The sequence below is a fragment of the Oncorhynchus tshawytscha genome, linkage group LG26 (genome assembly GCF_018296145.1).
Source record: "Oncorhynchus tshawytscha isolate Ot180627B linkage group LG26, Otsh_v2.0, whole genome shotgun sequence".
NCBI lineage: Eukaryota > Metazoa > Chordata > Actinopteri > Salmoniformes > Salmonidae > Oncorhynchus > Oncorhynchus tshawytscha.
This window is the reverse complement of record NC_056454.1, coordinates 18,149,926-18,171,108: the sequence shown is the minus strand read 5'-3', so window position 1 is coordinate 18,171,108 and position 21,183 is coordinate 18,149,926. Positions and strand designations below refer to the sequence as shown.

At 43.4% G+C, this 21,183-nt stretch overlaps 1 protein-coding gene across 14 annotated transcripts in view; it reads right to left on the bottom strand.

The window, feature by feature from the left end:
• LOC112225299 (tensin-1) overlaps window positions 1–21,183 on the bottom strand; it is a 291,328-nt gene that overhangs the window by 11,728 nt on the left and 258,417 nt on the right. For 13 of the 14 annotated variants that reach the window (XM_024389101.2, XM_024389105.2, XM_024389102.2 and 10 more), the window contains 8 exons: window positions 18,266–18,459; window positions 17,997–18,135; window positions 14,477–14,578; window positions 9,777–9,954; window positions 7,665–8,881; window positions 3,808–3,894; window positions 2,335–2,463; window positions 462–557 (listed from right to left, as the gene is read on the bottom strand). In XM_024389101.2, coding sequence (XP_024244869.1) covers window positions 462–557; window positions 2,335–2,463; window positions 3,808–3,894; window positions 7,665–8,881; window positions 9,777–9,954; window positions 14,477–14,578; window positions 17,997–18,135; window positions 18,266–18,459 — 2,142 coding nt within the window. The remainder of the gene's footprint in view (window positions 1–461; window positions 558–2,334; window positions 2,464–3,807; window positions 3,895–7,664; window positions 8,882–9,776; window positions 9,955–14,476; window positions 14,579–17,996; window positions 18,136–18,265; window positions 18,460–21,183) is intronic. The other variant, XM_024389109.2, reaches the window with a different exon arrangement.

Here is a 21,183-nt window from a genome sequence, read left to right as displayed (position 1 = left end):
GGTCTGAAAAAATATTCTATCAACGTTCTTGAATCCTTCTGTCCTCTCCCCACTTCCATCTCAAAACGTCAGAGTGAAGCGAGGAGAGTATTGGGGGAGAATATCCGTGCAGAAGAAGAACCTTGGATCTCCTCCTCCAATGCTCTCCTCTCTTCCCTCTGTGTGCGTGTGCACATAGCCGCGGGTAATAGGGGTTCTGAGGGTGCTGTAGCACCCCTTGAAAGATAGGAAGAAACATTTTTTTTAAATTGGGGGAAAATCATTTTGTTCACAAAAGTAGTGCACTGGGCCTTTACTATACCTGTATTAGCAGACCCATATAGCTGTCTGTAGTGCTGGCCCTCCAAAAATGTCAGCACCCCCCATCAATCAACAAAATAAATCACAGCACCCGCACCCCCAAACTACTTACTGCAGCTATGCGCATGCATATGTGTGTGTAGGGGTTAAAGGTGACTCACCAAAGTAAGGTTCGTTGGGACATCCCTTCAGCTTCACTCCCTTAGGACTTGTCTCAATCAGGAAGTGCCTCACCAGCTCATTAGTGTTGTCACCAGCTACAGGGGCCCCCGAAGGGCAAAACAATATAGGGAACACAAAAGAACAACACACCGGTGAGCCCATTTATGGTATGTAGACATCACCTTATATGGGCAGGTATTATATATTATAGTTTTTATATAGGCAATGACTTCTTTCTTTACCCCACCTGACAACAGGCCAAAACAGAGACTAAAATATGATTTTTAATGGAATGTTCTAGGATGAGCTAAGTGGCTAGGTTAAGATTGGCCTCTTGGCAGAAAAATAAACTGTGCTTACAACATTCTCCTCCCTTCGTGTGTGTGTGTGTCTGTGCGTGCACAGTGTTGACCTAGAACATTCTCTTCCCTTTGTGTGCACACACAAAAAATGAGGTTTTACTCAAGGGTTCTTTGGGAAAGGTGATGGTTCTAGGTGTAACCATAATGACTTTAGCTCATCAATGGTTCTTTACAGTTCACAAAAGGGTTATTTGCTCTTTTAATGATAATTAAAACGTAGGGGAGGTGGCTCATTAGAATATTTTGGGGCGTGGTTTGCGCTCAGACCTTTTTTGTGCAACCGTGAGTGAAAGTGTCATTCCAGTTTATCTAATGTGTTATGTTATCAAACATTATGGCCAGTGATGGTGTCTTGTGAAAGACTGAGAACAGTTGTGTCAATTGAGAACGGTTCACTAAATCAGTCAGTGGTGCTAAAATTCTCTCCTCCCGGACCACCAGCTGTGCCAGAGTTACAGTAGCTCACTTGATTCAATGTGTCAATTAACACAATAACACCTACGGAATTTTAACATTATAATATGGCCCACCAGAATATAAAACCCTGTATGGTTCTTCAAAAGTATCTAAAACAAACTTTTCAGATTGAGAGATTTTCTTTAAAGAACCATTCTCCATAAAGGTTCTGTAACTGTAGCATAACCCTTTTTTTGGTGCTATATATAACCTTTTTAAATAGTTCTTTATAGAACCTTCGAAAGGGTTATTTATAGCAGCATACTGGTTCCATTTAGAACCTTATGAGTATGGTTCTTTATAGAACCTTCAAAAAAAGTGTTCTATACAGCATCAAAAAGGGTTCTGCTATGGTTACAAGCCAAATAACCCCTATCTGGTACTATTAAGAACCATTATGTGTGTGTGTGTGTGTGTGTGTGTGTGTGTGTGTGTGTGTGTGTGCGCGCACAGGAAGACGTGTGCAGGCGTCCACGTGTGTAGAGGAGACATTCCAATCCACTCCCAGTTATCCCTGCTCTTCTAGGTGTTATTGGAAACATCACAGGCACCTCATACCTTAATGACAGTACTAAGACCCAGGGTATATGTTTAGCAGTGCTGATCGACTGTACAGCCAGACTCTGCTGGAGTAACGATATGCTTTCATCGGGCCCCTCAGAAACACATGATCCACTTCAGAGTTTGTTGATTGATTGATTTAATATGTGAGAGTATGTGAATGTCATACAAAATGTGATTGTTCTTTGTATGATTTCACTGTGGACTGTATGTGTGCTTGTGTGTGTGTGTGTCTCCTTATATGTAGGGCCACAAGATGACACAACATCACAGAGGTGTAGAGGGCTAATATAATTTTCCATCAGCAATGACAGGTACAGTATATGAAAGCTGGAGCCCAGTTGGTGATCCAGTACATTTTACGTTTGATTTAATTTAGCAGACGCTCTTATCCAGAGCTATTTAAAGTTAGTGCATTCATCTTAAAACAGCTAGGTGAGACAACCACATATCACACTCATGTGTTCATAACAAGTGGGAAACTTGGAAGTACCTTTCTTGGTCTGCTGTACAGTGGGAGGAGGAGAGGCCACTTTCATGGCCAGGCCATAGGCCCCTCGGAAAGAGTGACTGTCCCGAATGACAAAGGCCCCGGGCTCTCTCTCTCTCAGCAGGCTGATGGCTGCAATACACAATAATACATGATTCAATAAAATAACACTTTATGTATCCCCTCAGGGGAAAGTAAGAAAGTATTGCCAGATCATACATTCCTTTGGATATAACACAGAGAGGAGAAGAAACAAGGACAAGCAAGAGGCAAGGAGAGGTCTTTGGGGGAGAGAGGGAGGGGTGAAAAATGATTCTGAAGAGGTGAAACGGGGAGGGTTGAAGGGGGAGGAGAAATAAAGGGATAGGTAGGATAGACATGGAAGATGGGGAGAGGGAGAAGGAGGAGAGTGGGAGTCAGAAGGGAATGAGGAGGAAACTTTCCTTGAAAGGAAGGAAGACCTTTTGTGATCCCATATTTCAATGTAACTACGGGGGGAGGAGTTATTAGCTGTTGTCTTGTTCAACAAAACAACATGTATTGCATCTCTAACATACAATTCTATGTATCCCTATATGTCAAAATATGACATTTCATAGACTCTAAGTAAGATAGATATACATTACATGCAGATGTTCCCTAGCCACTTAGATTAATGGAGTACATATGGTGTGTGTGTGTGTGAGCGTGCGCGTGCGCGTGTGTGTGATGTCATCGCAGCGGAGCATGTGCTTGTGTTTAAGGCTATCTCCATTGACATTTTATTCATTTAGCAGACGTTCCATCCCAGATGATCTAATCCAATAAGAGAGTGTGAGCAGAAGCAGATGTAGGGGCCAACAGCAGTGACCTCACAGTGAAACATACAGCAGAAGAGAACAGAATAGGGTCATTTAGGACATCTGTGTGTGGAGAGGATGTGTCAGAAGAATCCAAAAGGGTTTACACAGACACACATCCTAACTCTCTCCTGGTTACTAAATAAATAACATTCTCGGCCACATTTGACCTTAAATAGGTCTTATGCTAGAGGAACAACTAGTGGAATAACCAACGTGACTGTTCTGTGACAAGCTAGTATCTACACTCTTAGAAAAAAAGTTGCTATCTAGAACCTAAAAGAGTTCTTTGGCTGTCCCAATAGGATAACCCTTTAAAGAACCCGTTTTAGTTCCAGGTAAAACCGTTTCGGTTCCAGGTAGAACCCTTTCCACAGAGGGTTCTACATGGAACCCAAAAGAGTTCTACCTAAAACAAAAAAGGGTTCTACCTGGAACCAATAAGGGTTCTCATATTGGGACAGCTGAAGAACCCTTTCGGAACCTGTTTTTCTAGGAGTGTAGTACATACCATTACACAGCAGTTACTACTTAATACTCTAATTTTTTCCTATTTTCTTGAGAAACTGAATTATCATAAAACATACTGTATGTGTTACCTTTCATCTCTTCCCTCTATGACAAGAGGCACAATTACCTTGTTCACGGGAGATGTCAGGCTTGTACCAGAACTTGGAAGTGTCCTGAACAAACTTTACATTCAGCCTGGTCTCGGGACTCCCGTCTAAGTGAAGAAAGAATGAGTTGTGTTGAAACCATGTGTAGATTTAACCAAAATCATTTAGCCATTTCACCATGTGAAAAGAGGTATGTTTACATGATACTTCGTAAATGCTGCATGTCACATTACATTGAATCAAGTCCAAAGCCTCAGTACTCTTATTTTTTTATTTTGTACTTTTATTTAACCAGGTTAGACTCGTTGAGATAAAAATACATTTTTCAAGAAAGACCTGGACGAAGACAGCAGCAGTGATGCTTTCGTGAGGGTCATCCTGACCAAGACCAGATAATCCAATCTACATATCAACTGGACTTCCAAACAGTACATTAACAGCTCCTTATTGTGTAGAGATTAGCGAATCTGCGCTATTACCAAGTTAGCTCCTAGCGTCAACCCTCGCAAACACGCCAGTATCTCTACCTCTCACAAAAACACAGGTATCTGTGACCATATTAGTAGTTGCTGTTTTAACTCTTCTCCCAGTATACTCCAGTATGGAGCTTTGAAACCACTGCAGACGCAGAAATGGCTGCCAACCAAGGCTCTGGGCCGGATGCCAGTTCTATCTGAACCTAGCATCTGGGACTGGCTGGGCTGCCTGGGAGATGCATTCATTCCTTCATCTGCTCTGCAATGTGTTTACGGAGAAAGTAAGTGTGTCCAACTTATAAACCGCCTGCTCAGCTAAAACCATGCAAGTATGACCGCATTCACTTTACTTCACTATACTTATGCTGGCTCTACTCACTTCGTCTGCTTTCACAGAAAAATGTGTGTATGAAAACAGATGTATGTACACTGTACTTATATAGTTAGGTACTCGCGCAATTATAGTTTAGGTATGCATTGTTACATATGTGCTGGCAAAGAATATACCCGTTTGCGGTTTGCATACGTTTCATAAGCAATGTATTTCTACAAGTAATATATACATGTTTTAGAAAGAAAAGCACATTTTTTTGTCCATTAAAATAAAATAAAAATGATCAGAAATTCAGTGTAGACATTGTTAATGATGTAATGCTCCAGATACTCAACTAAATGAGAGTTTTATTGCTTCTTTAATCAGCACAACCGTTTTCAGTTCTGGAATGATAATTGCAAAATAGTTTTCTAATGATCAATTAGCCTTTTAAAATTATACACTTGGATGGGCTAACAGAACGTGACATTGGAACACATGATGATAATAGGTCTCTGTACGCCTATGTAGATATTACATTAAAAACCTGCCGTTTCCAGCTACAATAGTCATTTACAACATTAACAATGTCTACACTGTATTTCTGATCAATTTGATGTTATTTTAATGTTTTTTTTTTAAAATGTTGCTTTTCTTTCAAAAACAAGGACATTTCTAAGTGACCCCAAACTTTTGACCGGTAGTGTAAATTGTGGCCAAACACATATCATACGTTTACCCTATAAATATAGTTACCGAGAAGGTCAAATCAGCTTATTAAGTTGTTATTATCATGCAGTTTCACGTTAATTAACCGCTTTAAAGAATATACAGTGCCCTCCGTAATTGTTGGCACAGTGAAGCATTTTATCTTCTTTTAGCTCTAAACTCCAAACGTTTGGATTTGAAATCAAACAATGACTATCAGGTCAAAGTGCAGACTGTCAGCTTTAATTGGAGGGTATATCGGGTGAACTGTTTAGAAATTACAGCACTTTTTGTACATAGTCCCCCCCATTTTAAGGGAGCAAAAGTATTGGGACTAATTCACTTACATGTCTATTAAAGTAGTAAACATTTAAGTATTTGGTCCCATATTCATAGCACACAATAATGTATTACATCAAGCTTGTGACTCTACAAATTTGTTGGATGCATTTGCTGTTTGTTTTGGTTGTGTTTCAGATGATTTTGTGCCCAATAGAAATACTCAACTTTTTACTACTTTAATACACATACACAGTACCAGTCAAAAGTTTGGACACACCTACTCATTCAAGGGTTTTTCTAAATTTGTACTATCTTCAACATTGTAGAATAATAGTGAAGGCATCCAAACTCTGAAATAACAGATATGGAATCATGTAGTAACCAAAAAAGTGTTAAACAAATCAAAATATATTTTAGATTCTTCAAAGAAGCTGCCCTTTGCCTTGATGACAGCTTTGCACACTCCTGGGATTCTCTCAACCAGCTTCTGCTGGAATGATTTTCCAACAGTCTTGAAGCACTTCCTGCATACGCTGAGCACTAGTTGACTGCTTTTACTTCACTATGCGGTCCAACTCATCCCAAACCATCTCAATTGGGTTGAGGTCAGGTGATTGTGGAGGCCAGGTCATCTGATGCAGCACTCCATCCTCCTTCTTGGTCAAATAGCCCTTACACAGCCTGGAGGTGTGTTGGGTCATTGTCCTGTTGAAAAACGAATGATAGTCCCACTAAGCGCAAACCAGATGGGATGGCATATCGCTACAGAACGCTGTGGTAGCCATGCTGGTTAAGTGTGCCTTGAATTCTAAATAAATCACAGACAGTGTCACCAGCAAAGCACCCCCACACCATCACACCTCCTTCTCCATGCTTCACAGATGGAACCACACTTGCAGAGATCATCCGTTCACCTACTCTGCATCTCACAAAGACAAGGCGTTTGGATCCAAAAATATCAAATTTGGACTCATCAGACCAAAGGACAGATTTCCATCGGTCTAATGTCCATTGCTCGTGTTTCTTGGCCCAATGAAGTCTCTTCTTCTTACTAGTGTCCTTTAGTAGTGGTTCCTTTGTAGCAATTCAACCATGAAGGCCTGATTCACGGAGTCTCATCTGAACAGCTGATGTTGAGATGTGTCTGTTGACATTATTTGGGCTGTAATTTCTGAGGGTGTTAACTCTTCTTTTCCTGTGGCGATCCTCATGAGAGCCAATTTCATCACAGCGTGTGATGCTTTTTGCAACTGCACTTGAAGAAACCTTCAAAGTTCTTGACATTTTCCGGATTGACTGACCTTCACATCTTAAAGTAATGATGGACGGTCGTTTATCTTTGCTTATTTGAGCTGTTCTTAACATAATATGGACTTGGTCTTTTACCAAATAGGGCTACATTCTGTATACCACCCCTACTTTGTCACAACACAACTGATTGGCTCAAATGCATTTAGAAGGAAAGAAATTCCACAAATTAACTTTTATCAAGGCACACCTGTTAATTGAAATGCATTCCAGGTGACTAACTCATGAAGCTGGTTGGGAGAATGCCAAGAGTGTGCAAAGCTGTCATCAAGGCAAAGGGTGGCTACTTTGAAGAATCTCAAATATAACACAATTTGATTACTACAAGATTCCATATGTTTTGTTTCATAGTTTTGATGTCCGCACTATTATTCTACAATGTAGAAAATAGTACAAATGGATAAAAACCCTGGAATGAGTAGGTGTGTCCAAACCTTTGACTGGTACTGTATGTGAATTTGTCCCAATACTTTTGGGGGGACTATGTACAAAAAGTGGTGTAATTTCTAAACCGTTAGCCCAATATGGATGAAAATACCCTCAAATGAAAGCTGCCAGTCTGCACTTTAACCTCATAGTCATTGTTTGATTTCAAATCCAAACTTTTGGAGTATAGAGTCAAAATAAGAAACAAATGCCTTACTGTCCCAATAATTACGGAGGGCACTGTATCATCCTTGAGAATACACTGATCTTCACTTCCTGTTTCGCTGGGGATGTCAGTGCTAGTTGGGGTGCTCTTTGCTACAGTAGTAGCTAAGTTTTAAGAGGGTTTTCAAGGTGGTCTTACCAGACATGTTAAACTTGGAGAAGTCGGGCAGTGTTTGAAAGTAGCTGGTGCTGGGTGTGCTCCCTCCACTCGACATAGGTGAGGACATTTTCCCGTTCAGCGTCCCGTAAGAGAGCCCCCCGTTGGGCCTCTCCCCGCTCGACATGCGCCTCTTCTCTGGCAGCTGGGGTTGAGCCTGCGCCGGGGGGGCCGGGCTGCCCTGCCTTAGCCCCATCATCATCCCCCCGTCCAGGTAGCCCGCAGGGGAGAGGGGGAAGGAGGGCGTGGAGGGTGGGTGGTATCCTGAGGAGCTGCTCTGTCGGGACAGGGTGCCGTGCCTCTCGTCCGGGGTGGTGTAACCGCTACTATGCAACATAGGGTGTCGGTCCAGACTCGGACTGCATTGTGACATCTGGCCGAGGGACGGGTGGTGGTCCATCACCGGACTATTACCACTGCCCTGCTGGTGGGTGAGGGACGGCTGTCGACTCAGCACCGGACTGCTCTGGATACTGCTCTGGATAGGCTGGCTGTAGGTGAGGGAGGGCTGGCGGCTGAGCACGGGGCTGCCCTGGGAGGCCTGCGTCAGGGATGGTTGTCGGCTCAGGACAGGGCTCCTCTGGGGCATGGAGGGCTGTCGACTCAGCACTGGGCTGGACTGTGTCCCCTTGGAAACACACGGGTTATAGTGGTGGCGGCCCAACACAGGACTTCCCGCCATTACCATCCCAGGGATCCCAAACTCCACAAAGCCATTGGCAGGAGAGGGCTGGTGGCCCATGACAGGGCTGCCGTGATTGGTGGGCTGGTGCCGATGTTGGAGAGAGGGGCTGTTGGAGTCGTGATGCAGTGTGTGGAGACTTCCTGATCCTGGCGAGGGGTGGACAGCCAAAGGGCTTTCTCGGGGGGATACCTCCGGCTGGGCCTGGGGAGGGCTGGGGTCGGTGGAGATGTAGCTCCCCATGAGGCCATTGGGACCTAGGTAGGAGGGCGTGGTGGTTGGGGAGCACAGGTAGGACAGGTTGGCTGAGTTGGAGCTCGGGTAGGAGGGGGTAGGGGTACCCTGGGCTTGAAGGAAGGGAGATGGGGTTCCCAGGGCCTGGAGGTAGGGCTTGGGAGTAGCGACAGAGGTGGGAGTGGGGGTGGGGGACGCGCCCTCAGAAGGCTGGGAACGGAAGCCGGAGTCACTGGCCGCTTGCGAGGGGATGTTTGCACTGCTGTCAGCCAATTGGTGCTCTCTGAGGGAGAAAGAGAGAGAGAGACACTCAAACACAGTGTATGGAAAGAAGACCACAGTAGAATTAACTAAATGCAGTATTAACACCTATGGATCCCTTGCTATCTGTAAACATGTAGTATATTTCAGGAATACTGGTTCCTTACCAATGCCATGTAGTGTAACCAGTGTATGTTTAATGTCATTTAATACACACTCATTGACCAATTTATTAGGTACACCCATGAAGTACGGTTTGGATCCCCCACTGCCTCCAGAACAGCCTGAATACTTTGGGGAATGGAAACATTGCTCAATTGGTTTAAAGGGAGCTAACGTGTGCCAGGAAAACATACTCCACACAATTACACTACCGCCACCAGCCTGTCGCATTGACACCAGGCATGATATGGCCATGGCCTCATGCTGCTTACGCCAAATCCTGATTCTTCCATCAGCATGACGCAACAGGAACCGGGATTTGTCAGACCAGGCAATGTTTTTCCACCCCTTAATAGTCCAGTTTTGGTGATTGCGAGCCCACTTGAGCCAAATCTTCTTGTTTTTAGCTGAAAGGAGTGGAACTGGGTTTTTTTGCCCACAGGACTGCTGCCGACTGGATGTTTTTTGTTTGTCGCACAGGAGCCCAGGAGGCCGGCCGTTTCTGAGATACTGGAACCGATGCACCTGGCACCAACGATCATACCACGCTCAAAGTCGCTTAGGTCACACGTTTTGCCCATTCTAACATTCAATCGAACAGTAACGGAATGCCTCGTTGCCGGTCTGCCTGCGTTGTATAGCAAGCCAGTGCCACGTGACTCACTGTCTGTAGGAGCGAACCATTTTCGTGAACGAACGTACCTAATAAATTGGCAATTGAGTGTATGTATTAATGTTGTTTGCTTCGTACTCACCCCTCTGAGCTGTGGATTGGGCTGCTGCTAGACAGTGGGGGGTTGAAGGTCGGGGCAGGGTCAGTGGTCGTCTGTCTGGCCAAGATCTCTCTTGGAGGGGTGAGGGTCACAGGTGACCCTGGTGGTCCCCCGCCGGCCACCGCTGATCTGGCCACCGACTCCACGTAGCTCCGCGGCTCTGAAGAGATACAGACTTGGCCATTAAGTGTGATTTAATTTCAGTGTGTACTGTCGTTCAGGTGAAGTTGTCTTCACAGGATGGCTGCACTTTCCCCCTAAACAGTGACAATTCTGTTCTTGTGAACATGCCATTATCTATCAAATGTGTTTTCTTCACTGAATTCAGGAGTAGTGAGTTGTTTGGATATCAAGATTTACTTTACTTCGGGTATAAACTGAAATATTATTGACATATTATTACTGACATATTATATCTTTAATTAAAACTCCTACAGATGTGACTACAGAGTTCAGAGTTAAGCAGTCCAGAGAACCTACGAAGCAACGATAGGCTTTAGGCTGTCGTTGAATTATTCCTCCTCCATTGAAATGATCATATTCAAGTCATCAGCTGCAGCCCATCAACCAAACTGCAGCATCTTCACCGTTTCCCCATTAGGAGCTTGTCAACAGTGTGTTCGTCAAACAGACCTGCTTGTATGTACTCAGAGACATGTTCTATTGCCCCCTCGACATTCCAATGATGTCCACAAGAGCCTATCAAAAGCACAGTCTGCTAGATCTGAAACCCACGCTAGACAAGAATCTTCTGGAGGGAACAGTATTGCCCACAATAATGACTCCATGGCACATACAGTGACTGAATGGAGCAAGAGGGATGGTGACCATAATAGCAATGAGCAAACACAATACGGAACAAAGAAATGGAGAAAAAGTGCATTGTTGTAAGGAATTGTAAAGTCTCAATTGCGAAGTAACACCTGAAATGGGTGGAGGACAGTTGGATGGGAGAAGAGGGAGAAAAAGAGTGAGGCTCTGCGGTTGTCTATGACAAGGGTTCTCTGGGGAAGTAAAAAAAAAATGCTTGATGATTGGGCGATGTTCTTACCTTCCTCGCCCTCACTATTGTCAGCGTCTGAGGCGCCGTGACGGACGGAATTCAAAGAAAAAAAGTGAAACAAAGAGTCAAGAACAAGAAGAGCGAGATAAAGGGAGGGAAGAAAGTAATGAGAAGGGAGGAAGAGGATGATAAGTAGTGTAAGGTAGCCAGAGAAGGGAGGGGAGGAAAAGAGGTTCATGGGAGTAAGAAAGAAGACAAAGTATGATGATGTGATAGATGGTGAAGAGAGGGAAGAAAATTTGTCAAAGTTATATTCAAGCATCTGTAGCTTAACTACAGATGTGTGTGTGTGTGTGTGTGTGTGTATAAGTCAGCGCTGGAATAGTCAGCGCAGAAGGAACTACTGAGCAGTGGGGTCCACATTTCGTGAGCCAAGTCAAACATCCCTCCGAGAGCCCAAGCACCTCATCCAGTAATGAGATATTATTGCTCCTGCCTCCGCTAGAACCAAACACTCCATAAAGGCTTAGAGGAGACAATAAAAAAGAGCGCATGTTCAAAGGAGTCATTTGTTGAAATTATATTTCTGGGGGCTCTCTCACATTTAGCCTGTCGGCTGTGTAAATACGGGACACGTCGCTTTGAAGAATGGATTAACATGCAACCCTATGAAGGTGAGCCATAAATCAAGCTTTCATTCACATTCCTAGGTCACTAAAATCAACCCCAATATAACCACATATGATACAAAAACACTGCTCAATTTACAAGCACTGGTGATCTCACTGGTGAACTGTTTCACAGAAAATGTATCTCAAGCTAAAGCTAGGTTGCTATGCTAGCCTTTCTAGCCCTCAATGGAATGGTGCTAGCTAGCCACACTCTCTAGATTTAGCCCTATGCTAACAATCGTTGAGGCCTCAAGGGAGTAGATAGATGCTATGTTTACATTTTAGCACTATGCTGCACTATATATACAAAAGTATGTGGACACCTCTTCAAATTAATGTATTCAGCTATTTCAGCCACTTATTGTATTCAGCTATTTCAGCCACACATGCAATCTCCATATACAAACATTGGCAGTAGAATGGCCTTACTGAAGAGCTCAGTGGCTTTCAACATGGCACCGACATAGGATGCCACCTTTCCAACAAGTCAGTTCATAAAATTTCTGCCCTGCTAGAGCTGCCCCGATCAAATGTAAGTGCTGTTATTGTGAAGTGGAAACGTCTAGGAGCAACAACGTCTCAGTCGTGAAGTGGTAGACCACACAAGCTCAGAGGGATGGGACCCCATCAAACACCTTTTGGATTAATTGAAACGCCAACTGGGAGGCGGTTTTTTATTAAACTTGATTTAACTATGCAAGTCAGTTAAGAACAAATTCTTATTTACAATGACTGCCTACCGGGGAACAGTGGGTTAACTGCCTTTTTCAGGGACAGAATGACAGATTTTGTTTTACCTTGTCAACTCAGGGACTTGATCCAGCAACCTTTCGGTTACTGGCTCACCGCTCTAACCACTAGGCTACCTGCCACCCCAACATCAGTGCTCGACCTCACTAATGTTTGTGGCTGAATGTAAGCAAAGCACCCGCAGCAATGTACCAACATTTAGGGGAAAGCCTTCCCAGAAGACAGGTAGCTGTTATAGCAGCAAAGGGGGGACCAATTACATATTAATGCCCATGATATTGGAATGAGTTGTTTGACGAAGCAGGTGTCCACATACTTCTGGTCATGTAGCATATGTATGTATTACAATATTATCAGAAAAAAAAACATTATTCTTATACATGCGTTGGATAAATCGTCTGCTAAATGGCATATATATTATTAGTATACACTGAAAAAATATATAAGCAAAACAATTTAAAAGATTTTACGAGTTCATATATGGAAATCAGTAAATTCACTGGGCCCTAATCTCTGGATTTCACATGACTGGAAATATGCATCTGTTGGTCACAGATACCTTAAAAAAAAGGTTGGTCAGAAAACCAGTCAGTATCTGGTGTAACCACCATTTGCCTCATGTAGCGCAACACATCTCCTTCGCATAGAGTTGATCAGGCTGTTGATTGTGGCCTGTGGAACTGGAACACGCTGGCGTACGCATAGACCTAGAGCATCCCAAAAATGCTCAATGGATGACATGGTTAGTGAGTATGCAAGACATGGAAGAACTGGGACATTTTCAGCTTCCAGGAGTTGTGTACAGATCCTTGCATTATCATGCTGAAACATGAGGTGATGGCGGTGGATGAATGGTACGACAATGTGCCTCAGGATCTCGTCACGGTATCTCTGTGAATTGAAATTGTAATCGATAATACGCATATCCGTTCGCTGCCGTAGCTTATGCCTGCCCATACCATAACCCCACCCCACCATGGGGGCACTTTGTTCACAACGCTGACATCAGCAAACCGCTCACCCACAAGCTGTCTGCCATGTACAGTTGAAACCGGGATTCATCCGTGAAGCGCACACTTCTCCAGTGTGCCAGTGGCCGTCGAAGGTGAGTATTTGCCCACTGAAGTTGGTTATGACGCCGAACTGCAGTCATGTACTTGGTGAGGACGACGAGCACACAGATTAGCTTCCCTGAGATGTTTTCTGACAGTTTGTGCAGAACTTTGTTGGTTGCGCAAACTGACGTTGGAGGCGGCTTATGGTAGAGAAATTAACATGAAATTCTTTGGCAACAGCTCTGGTGGACATTCCAGCAATCAGCATGCCAATTGCATGTTCCCTCAAAATATGATACATCTGTGGCATTGTGTTGTCTGACAAAACTTCACATTTAAGAGTGGACTTTTAGGTCCCCAGCACTGTGTAATGATCATGCAGTTTAATCAGCTTTTTACTATGCCACACCTGTCAGGTGGATGGATTATCTTGGCAAAAATAAATGCTCGCTAATAGGGACGTAAACACATTTATGCAGAACTGTCACGGCTGGCTGAAGGACTGGACCAAGGTTCAGCATGGTAAGCGTACAGTTTTACTTTATTTAAAAATGACGCCGACAAAACGAAGAAGAAAAAACCAACCGTGAAGCTTTGGGCTATGTGCCCTGAACAACTACAAAGTTAACTTCCCACAAAACAGGTGGGGGAAAAGAGTACCTAGGTATGGTTCTCAATCAGAGACAACGATAGACAGCTGTCCCTGATTGAGAACCATACCAGGCCAAGACATAGAAATACAAAACATAGAAAAAAGGACATAGAATGCCCACCCTAGTCACACCCTGGCCTAACCAAAATAGAGAATGAAAAGTCTCTCTATGGCCAGGGCGTGACATCAACATTCAAGAGAAATAAGCTTTTTGTGCATATGGAACATTTCGGGGATATTTATTTCAACACTTTACATGTTGCATTTATATATTTTTTTACAATTTGTATATTTGTATATTTAAGTACATTTACACATACCCAGAATTTACCTTGGTGATATGGTGCTGCTAGCAAAAAACAACATATTGAGACAGACTACAGACAGACAAATTTACACAACGTTTACATACAATATACTAACTAGATGAAGTGAACATAGCACTGCAAGATTATGCTAACATGCCAGAGGCTACATTATGCTATGCTTACAGGCTCTTCAAGCCCATGAGTGAAGCACAATGGCTAACAGGCTAAGGAGTGCTTGCTCACCTGAGCCACTCTGGTTGAGGTGGATCTCAGCTGGGTTGTGGGGTTTGAGGCCCAGGGCAGAGAGAGGGGTCTTCATCAGGCCTGGAGGGGAACGAGCTTGGCCTAGCAGGAAAAGAGCACAGCATGACTTAGCATTTAGCATGCTTCACTACAACAGTCTTAGCAGCAAACACCTGTGATGTTCATGTTGTAACTGTGTATGTGTGTGTGTGTGTGTGTGTTAGCTGGTTTGGGTCTATGTAAGGTATGTAACGGTGACTAACCCCATTCCGTACAAATTTGCGCCACCGCAGCATTCAAACGAGGCTGCAATGAAAACTAATGGGACTGTAGCAAATGTATTGGCATCAAAATCTGGGGTGTGAACTAAATTTTGATTCAGCGTTGATTTTCATGTGAATAGACTAATAGTATTCGAGAAAAGACTAACAAAAAACAGATCCCTCTGACGCGGTACGTTACATCGTGACGTGTCACAACGTAACGTACAACATTTGGAACTCATTCGGTGTCGTACAGCCTCTTTCCACCAGGTGTAGCCCTTCTCTAGCTATATTGTTTCATTTACATTTTAGAGGTGATAAGTTGGACAAATCGGGTGACAAAAGCAGTTTCCCCAAACAACATATCTCCCCCTTTCATTATCATGCAGTAGGTTTCGCTTCCCCACCCGCCATTTTTAAAAAGACCAGACGGAACGCATCGCGTTCTTCAATCATGCAGAGACGGGCAGCATGGAGGTCTCGTCATTGATTTTGCTAGAAAGGGGAGAAATTGTGCTTTACAATGGTATTCATGTCACAGTTGACCTGGAAGTATTACGTTTTTTGGGCGGTAATATAAGGTAAATTGTACGGAGCAGCGCAATGTTCAAAAGTGTGTTAGTTACCGTTACATGTATTCAATTGATAGGGCAATTTTTTAATTCCTGAATTCCAAGACAGGTTGTTCATTGCTGCACATGTTCTATGCCTCATATATAGGACTGACTGAAATGTGTAGCATGGAAACATTAATGTTTTCCGGGACCTAGAATAACACTAGTCCAAGAAGAAAAAACATGCTCAACAGAGAATATCGTTTGAAAGTTATTTTTTGTCCAGAACTAGGCTTAATCTGGGTCCGGAAACCAAATGTGTGTGTATACATATGGTACATACAGATGCTGAGCTGTCAAGACATCATAACAACAGAATGTGACATAGTGACACACGACAACATGGGTGATATCACGACGGACACAGCTAGATGTGGGAGGGGTGTGTCCATGCCTCGTGCTCTGTGGGAGGACCATGCAGGTGACCTATCACAATGTGACCAGCCTCTGAGCGACACGGTCACAACAAACATGGCAGGATGTAAGCAAAGGTGCACCATGCACACATATGTAAATAACAACAGTAACTCACTGACATATGTATAAAATACAAGCCTTATGTGGCTTAACAAATAAAGATGCTTGGGAGAAGTCGGTGCGTAGCAAAACAACAAAGTGATGTTAAAAGGAATACACACATGACAACAGTCACATGGAGAGCAGTACCTTAGGAGAGTGAGGCTTAGTTATTTTGAAATATTTGTATATGCGCATGTGTGGTTGTGTGGTTGTGTGGTTGTGTGTGTGTGTGTGTGTGTGTGTGTGTGTGAGAATTAGCGTGGGTGAATACGTGTGTTTCCTTTATATGAGTAATTTAGTGTGGATCTCAAGTCTAGAAGGGGCTCTTGTGCCTTAAGAGGTACTGCTCTCCAGAGGCATGCTGGGTAAAGCCGTGCGGGGGGGGCTATGATAGGCAGAAGGGGAGAGCTGGAGTTAACTTCAGGGTCGCTGAGCCTGGGCCAAGATGGCCAATGTGGTCAACAGTGGGACTAGGGACGTGCATCATCCTCCACTTACCAAAGAATCCCAATCAATTCTTTGTTCTGTGTGGCAACCTAAATGCCTTACAATGTGATGGATCGTGTTGGGTAAATGCTTTTCATGGGAGGACACTCTAAAGGTCTAGAGCTGAGAGGGGTCTGTGGATGTGCCGGTGATAGGGATCTGGGTAACCCTAAGCGCTGGTCCATCAGCTTTCCATAACCCGAATTGTAACATTACCAATGGGAGTGATGATTCTAAACTGATACAAGGCCAGGCTTGCAGGGCAACAGTCAACGACACCACTAGCTCCATAAAGAGAAAACCAACACAGCCTCCTGTCTCGCAGTAAGTAATGTTTCGGGTTAGGGGCTAGAACGGCAGAGATAGACAGGGACAGACATACCCAGGGCTCCACCAGTCTATCTAAGTATCTGTTTCAGTTTCTATTCAAGACATCAAGTGTCAAATGAAGTTGAAGCATATTGAAAGTGGGATGCATACTTGAGTAGTAGCATACTACTAGTAGATCCCTAAATGCTGGTAGATGCATTAAAGTGGATGCATACTTGACTAGAATCTTCTTACATGGACAGAGATATCATAAATCGTCATGGTTTAGCCAGGAAAAATAAGTACTCAGTGCATTCCCGCTTTGCATGGAGTATTTTTTTGGGGGTGTAACACCTTTGAGGGCGGTAAAAATGCTATGGGCTTTTTATGGGGTGTTTTTAGGGCTTTGCCCAGGGGGAGATGAGGTAACTCGTAGAGCTGGCAACTGACATGGTATTTGAAGGGATAGTTCACTCCATAATTTGTCAAGCGCTTGAAACCACAACTCACACTATTGTTTCTGTGTGTAGATGCAGCTCAATGCCTTAACCCAAATGAATGTGGAAGATAGGCACCGAATAAAATCAAAAAATTAAACAGTGCCCATCTTTCATATGAAATATGTGCCTACTAAATGTATCAGAAGACTGGTGGGATCCCAGGATATGTTGATCTGTAGATGGCAGCACATTCTCTAAACCCACTGAATTACTGCCTGGAAGGCAGGAGAGAAGTGTGATTCTTGTCTGATAGGATGACTCAGACTTTTCTATGAGCCGACACAATTGCAAACAGTGTGGCCTCTCAGACAGTGTGGCCTCTGCAGTTATTAGGATCTATCCTGCACTTCCTACAAATCTGTCTGAATGGGTCTGAAATGGATTTTGTCATGTGGGAAATATAGTTTATTGCCCTACATCTAAATGGGGTAGAATACTCGGGATTAGGAGATGTAGTCTATTATTTTTTTGAGAAGAAGAAGAAGAAGAAGAAAAATGTTATGGTCCAAGAATTAAAACCAACCAGACAGCGCTAGACTAATGCCACCATGACGTTAGTGACCATAATATCAGTTGTATAGTTTCTACACTCTGACCCTGTACATGCCTGAATAAAACATGGTATTCTCATGTCCTATAATATCCTAGAGAGTTAAACTTTTCAGGTTTCCCCGATCAAGTCACATGGTAATGTAACTCCTGGTTAATTATTCCTGTAAATAACATCCTACTCCCTTCTTGGATAAATGTATTTAAATATGATCTCTGGTAAAAGCCTATATTCCACTGAGTTCCACAGCGCCTACAGCCAGCCAGAGGGGAGACTTACACAGGTTGAAGTAAGGGGTTTGCGGCGAGATGGGGAAGGCAGGGGTTTGGGGGAACACCTCACCACCAACAGTGGGCGTGGGGCTGACGGAGCCACCTTCCAACTCCTCAAAGGCCTCTCTGTAGCTGTGCATGTGTCTCTGATGGAAGAGAAGACAAGGAAACACACACGCAACCAATATGTTAGTATTCATTATGGTCATCCTAATCATATATCATCCTATGTGAGACACACTAGAGAAGGTTGAGGCTGTGGGCAGAGCATTCTACCTCTTTGGGCCGCCCCCCAGGATTCAGATTTAAGGTGTTGACGAACTCCGGCGAGACACAGCGAATGGGGGAGCGGACTGGGGGTTCGTAAGAGAAGTTTTCGTCGTGGCCATTGTGGCATTGTCCTTCGCTGGTGGTGCGGTGACGGGGCAGGGCCAATGTCTCGTCCAATGACATCCCATGGGACTGGACACCTGTCCAGATCATACAGGGGTAACATTTTGTCAGAACAGTGTTTTGTAAAAAAAGAGAGAAAAAAAATATCATGCTGTATCATGTATCAGTATCATGCTCTTTGAAACACAATTTTTCACTTCAAACCAGCAATGTCTTACACAGCCTTTAAATCCACAGAAACATCAGAATAAGGAAACGGTCACAAAGTGTTCAAAAGTGAACAGTAAGAAATGGCAAAGCTGAACTTTCAACATGCTACTTGATGTTGAACACTCTAACCAGAACTTTTCACATTAAAATCAGGCACTCTGGATTGTTTGGACGGGAACAGTAGGGATCAATGTTCTTGTTGAATGTCACTAGATTTTCAGGAACTCGCAGGTACATCAGTGAAACAGTCTAAATTTGTAATTATTGTTATCTGGGTAATACTCTGTGGCGGTAGCTAATGTTTTGGATGAACCTCAAAAGGCCCAGTAAACTCATTACAATGAGTTGGTTTGGAGGGAAAGAGAGGAAGCTGCCACTGCCAGTGTAAGACAAAAAGGATTTGCGTAAGATCTTATCTTAATGTGTTAGTTACTGCATGGAAACTTGTTTTTGTTCATTGCTAGTCAGAGACTTTAGGTTAATGTAAGCAAACTACACATTGGTTTTGTATCGTAGCCTTTCTTAAAAATATGTTTAACTTTTACCCTAGGTTCTTCAATTTTAAGGTAAAGATTATTCCCTTGGAGGGTCATTGAAAATTGTGCATAAACACGTTTTATGCAATGTACTCTGTAGCTAGCACTGACTGTCTGCAAAAACAAACTATTCATCTGATTCATGGATTCTCCAGGCCTGAAGTTCTGACATACCCTCCCAAAGATGGAAAAGCATGCAAACACACCCTAGTTCGAGAGCCGAACGTTATGGAAACAGTGAAAAATATTTACAAGCCCTAGCTCAGCCTCTTTTGGCAGGATAAACCTGGGGGGGCGAGTTAGAGAGAGTTTCCCGCAGCTGCATGCTAATGCTAAGAGGCTAATAGTTACTGTCAGAATGGAGATGGCCTCTTTGGTCACACAAGAGTCAGACATGCCTTATGTGTTTACTCCAAATAATATCCATGACTGTGATGAAGCATATCCATATTCCACAATTGCTAGAGGTTAAACTGAACGTAAAAACTACAGAGAGATTTTGGAGGGAAAAAGTGGTATTAAAGGAGAGCAGTCTTCTAAGAGGTTAACTAACTTCCTGTCTGTCTAGTGCACAGCAGTGTATATACTGTATATCAACAGAAATCTAGTGTCACTAAGTGTGCTTTGTTGGATCCCAATTTACAGCATAACAAAACAGTATCATGACAAGATCCAAGTATAGGCCTAAAACGCCAAACCTGCACACATGCCATTCATATGCCCATCTTTTTACATTCTTGATTTGCCTCCAATGGAGCTGCTTCAGTCATGTCACATGTCTAGGGTGGGCTCTATTTTGATTTGTGGATCGAAGAGGGGCATTGTTGGATAAATCCTAAGCACTGGCACGTGAATGGCAATGGGCCTGGGATACAGCAAAACAGATGGACCCAGGATGCACTGCTCTACAGCGGAGCCTGTCAAACACTGTATCGTTGCCCTGGAGATGGCTAATAGCTTCCAGCTGTTACAGCAGAGATTCCCTGGACTGACATATCTGGGGAATTGTTTTGTTTCCCCCCCCCCTTGTTTTTCAAGCATATAAACACAAATATATATATTTTTTTTTACATACTATAGGAAATGTTATAAGGAAGGGGCTATCGTTCTCTTCATCTCCATCCATTGCTCCAGTGAGGGACTATTTTATGGTGCGGAAGGGTTATCTGGGGTGAAATTCATCGGAATTCCCTTCAAAGAAATGTACTGAATAGATTGGAAACAGATCTACGTATGTATATAAATACCCAAATAGAGTGTTTTTTTCCCCAGTAGACCAGGTCTGACCCCATTCTAAACGGTCTACACCGGGAATGTCCGGTCTACTCATGCTCCATCTTTGCTCCAAGGCCTGAGTTGTTGGAAGTGAAGCCATGTTAATAGAATGGATGTCATTGTGGTCATTCATTACAGTCCTTGAACTTCAAGGACTACTCTGGCTTTTGGGAGTACAGTGCAGTACTGCAGTCTGGATATCATTCCAGGCCCCTGACAGAACAATACAGTCTGCGTCCTTGTCTATCTCTCCCAACGGACAGATAAGGCCTTCAGAATATTTCAAAAAGGCAATCTTCCCCCTAGATTTAGTGCCCTTTGTCTGCGATGATAATGTTAAAAACAGAAAGGGGAAAAGAGCAGGCTTGAAAGAGGCCAGTGTCTCCTGGCCTTGGGTATTGTTCCCTGGCTTTGGCACACAATATCTTGTGACATACACTCCGCTGCGAGACCGCACAGAGCCATCTTTGTGCTTCCTCATCTCGTTCTTGTAAAACTTAAACATTAACCCAAATGCCATTTTTGGGTTGGGTCGATTCCTTAACCTTAAAAAATAAATATCAAACTGTCCTCTCCATCAATCACAGATGAAGGACGGTGTATTGGAAAAACTGGACATTAGAGGACATTGTTTGTTCTGTGACATAGCGAGAGAGACAACCAGAGGGAGGGAGTGAGGAAAAGAGAGCAAGGGAAAGACAGAAAAAAAATTGATAGATAATAAGAAAGAGAGTAAGGTAGAAACGGACAGAAAGGGCATAAACAGGAAGCAACAAATGC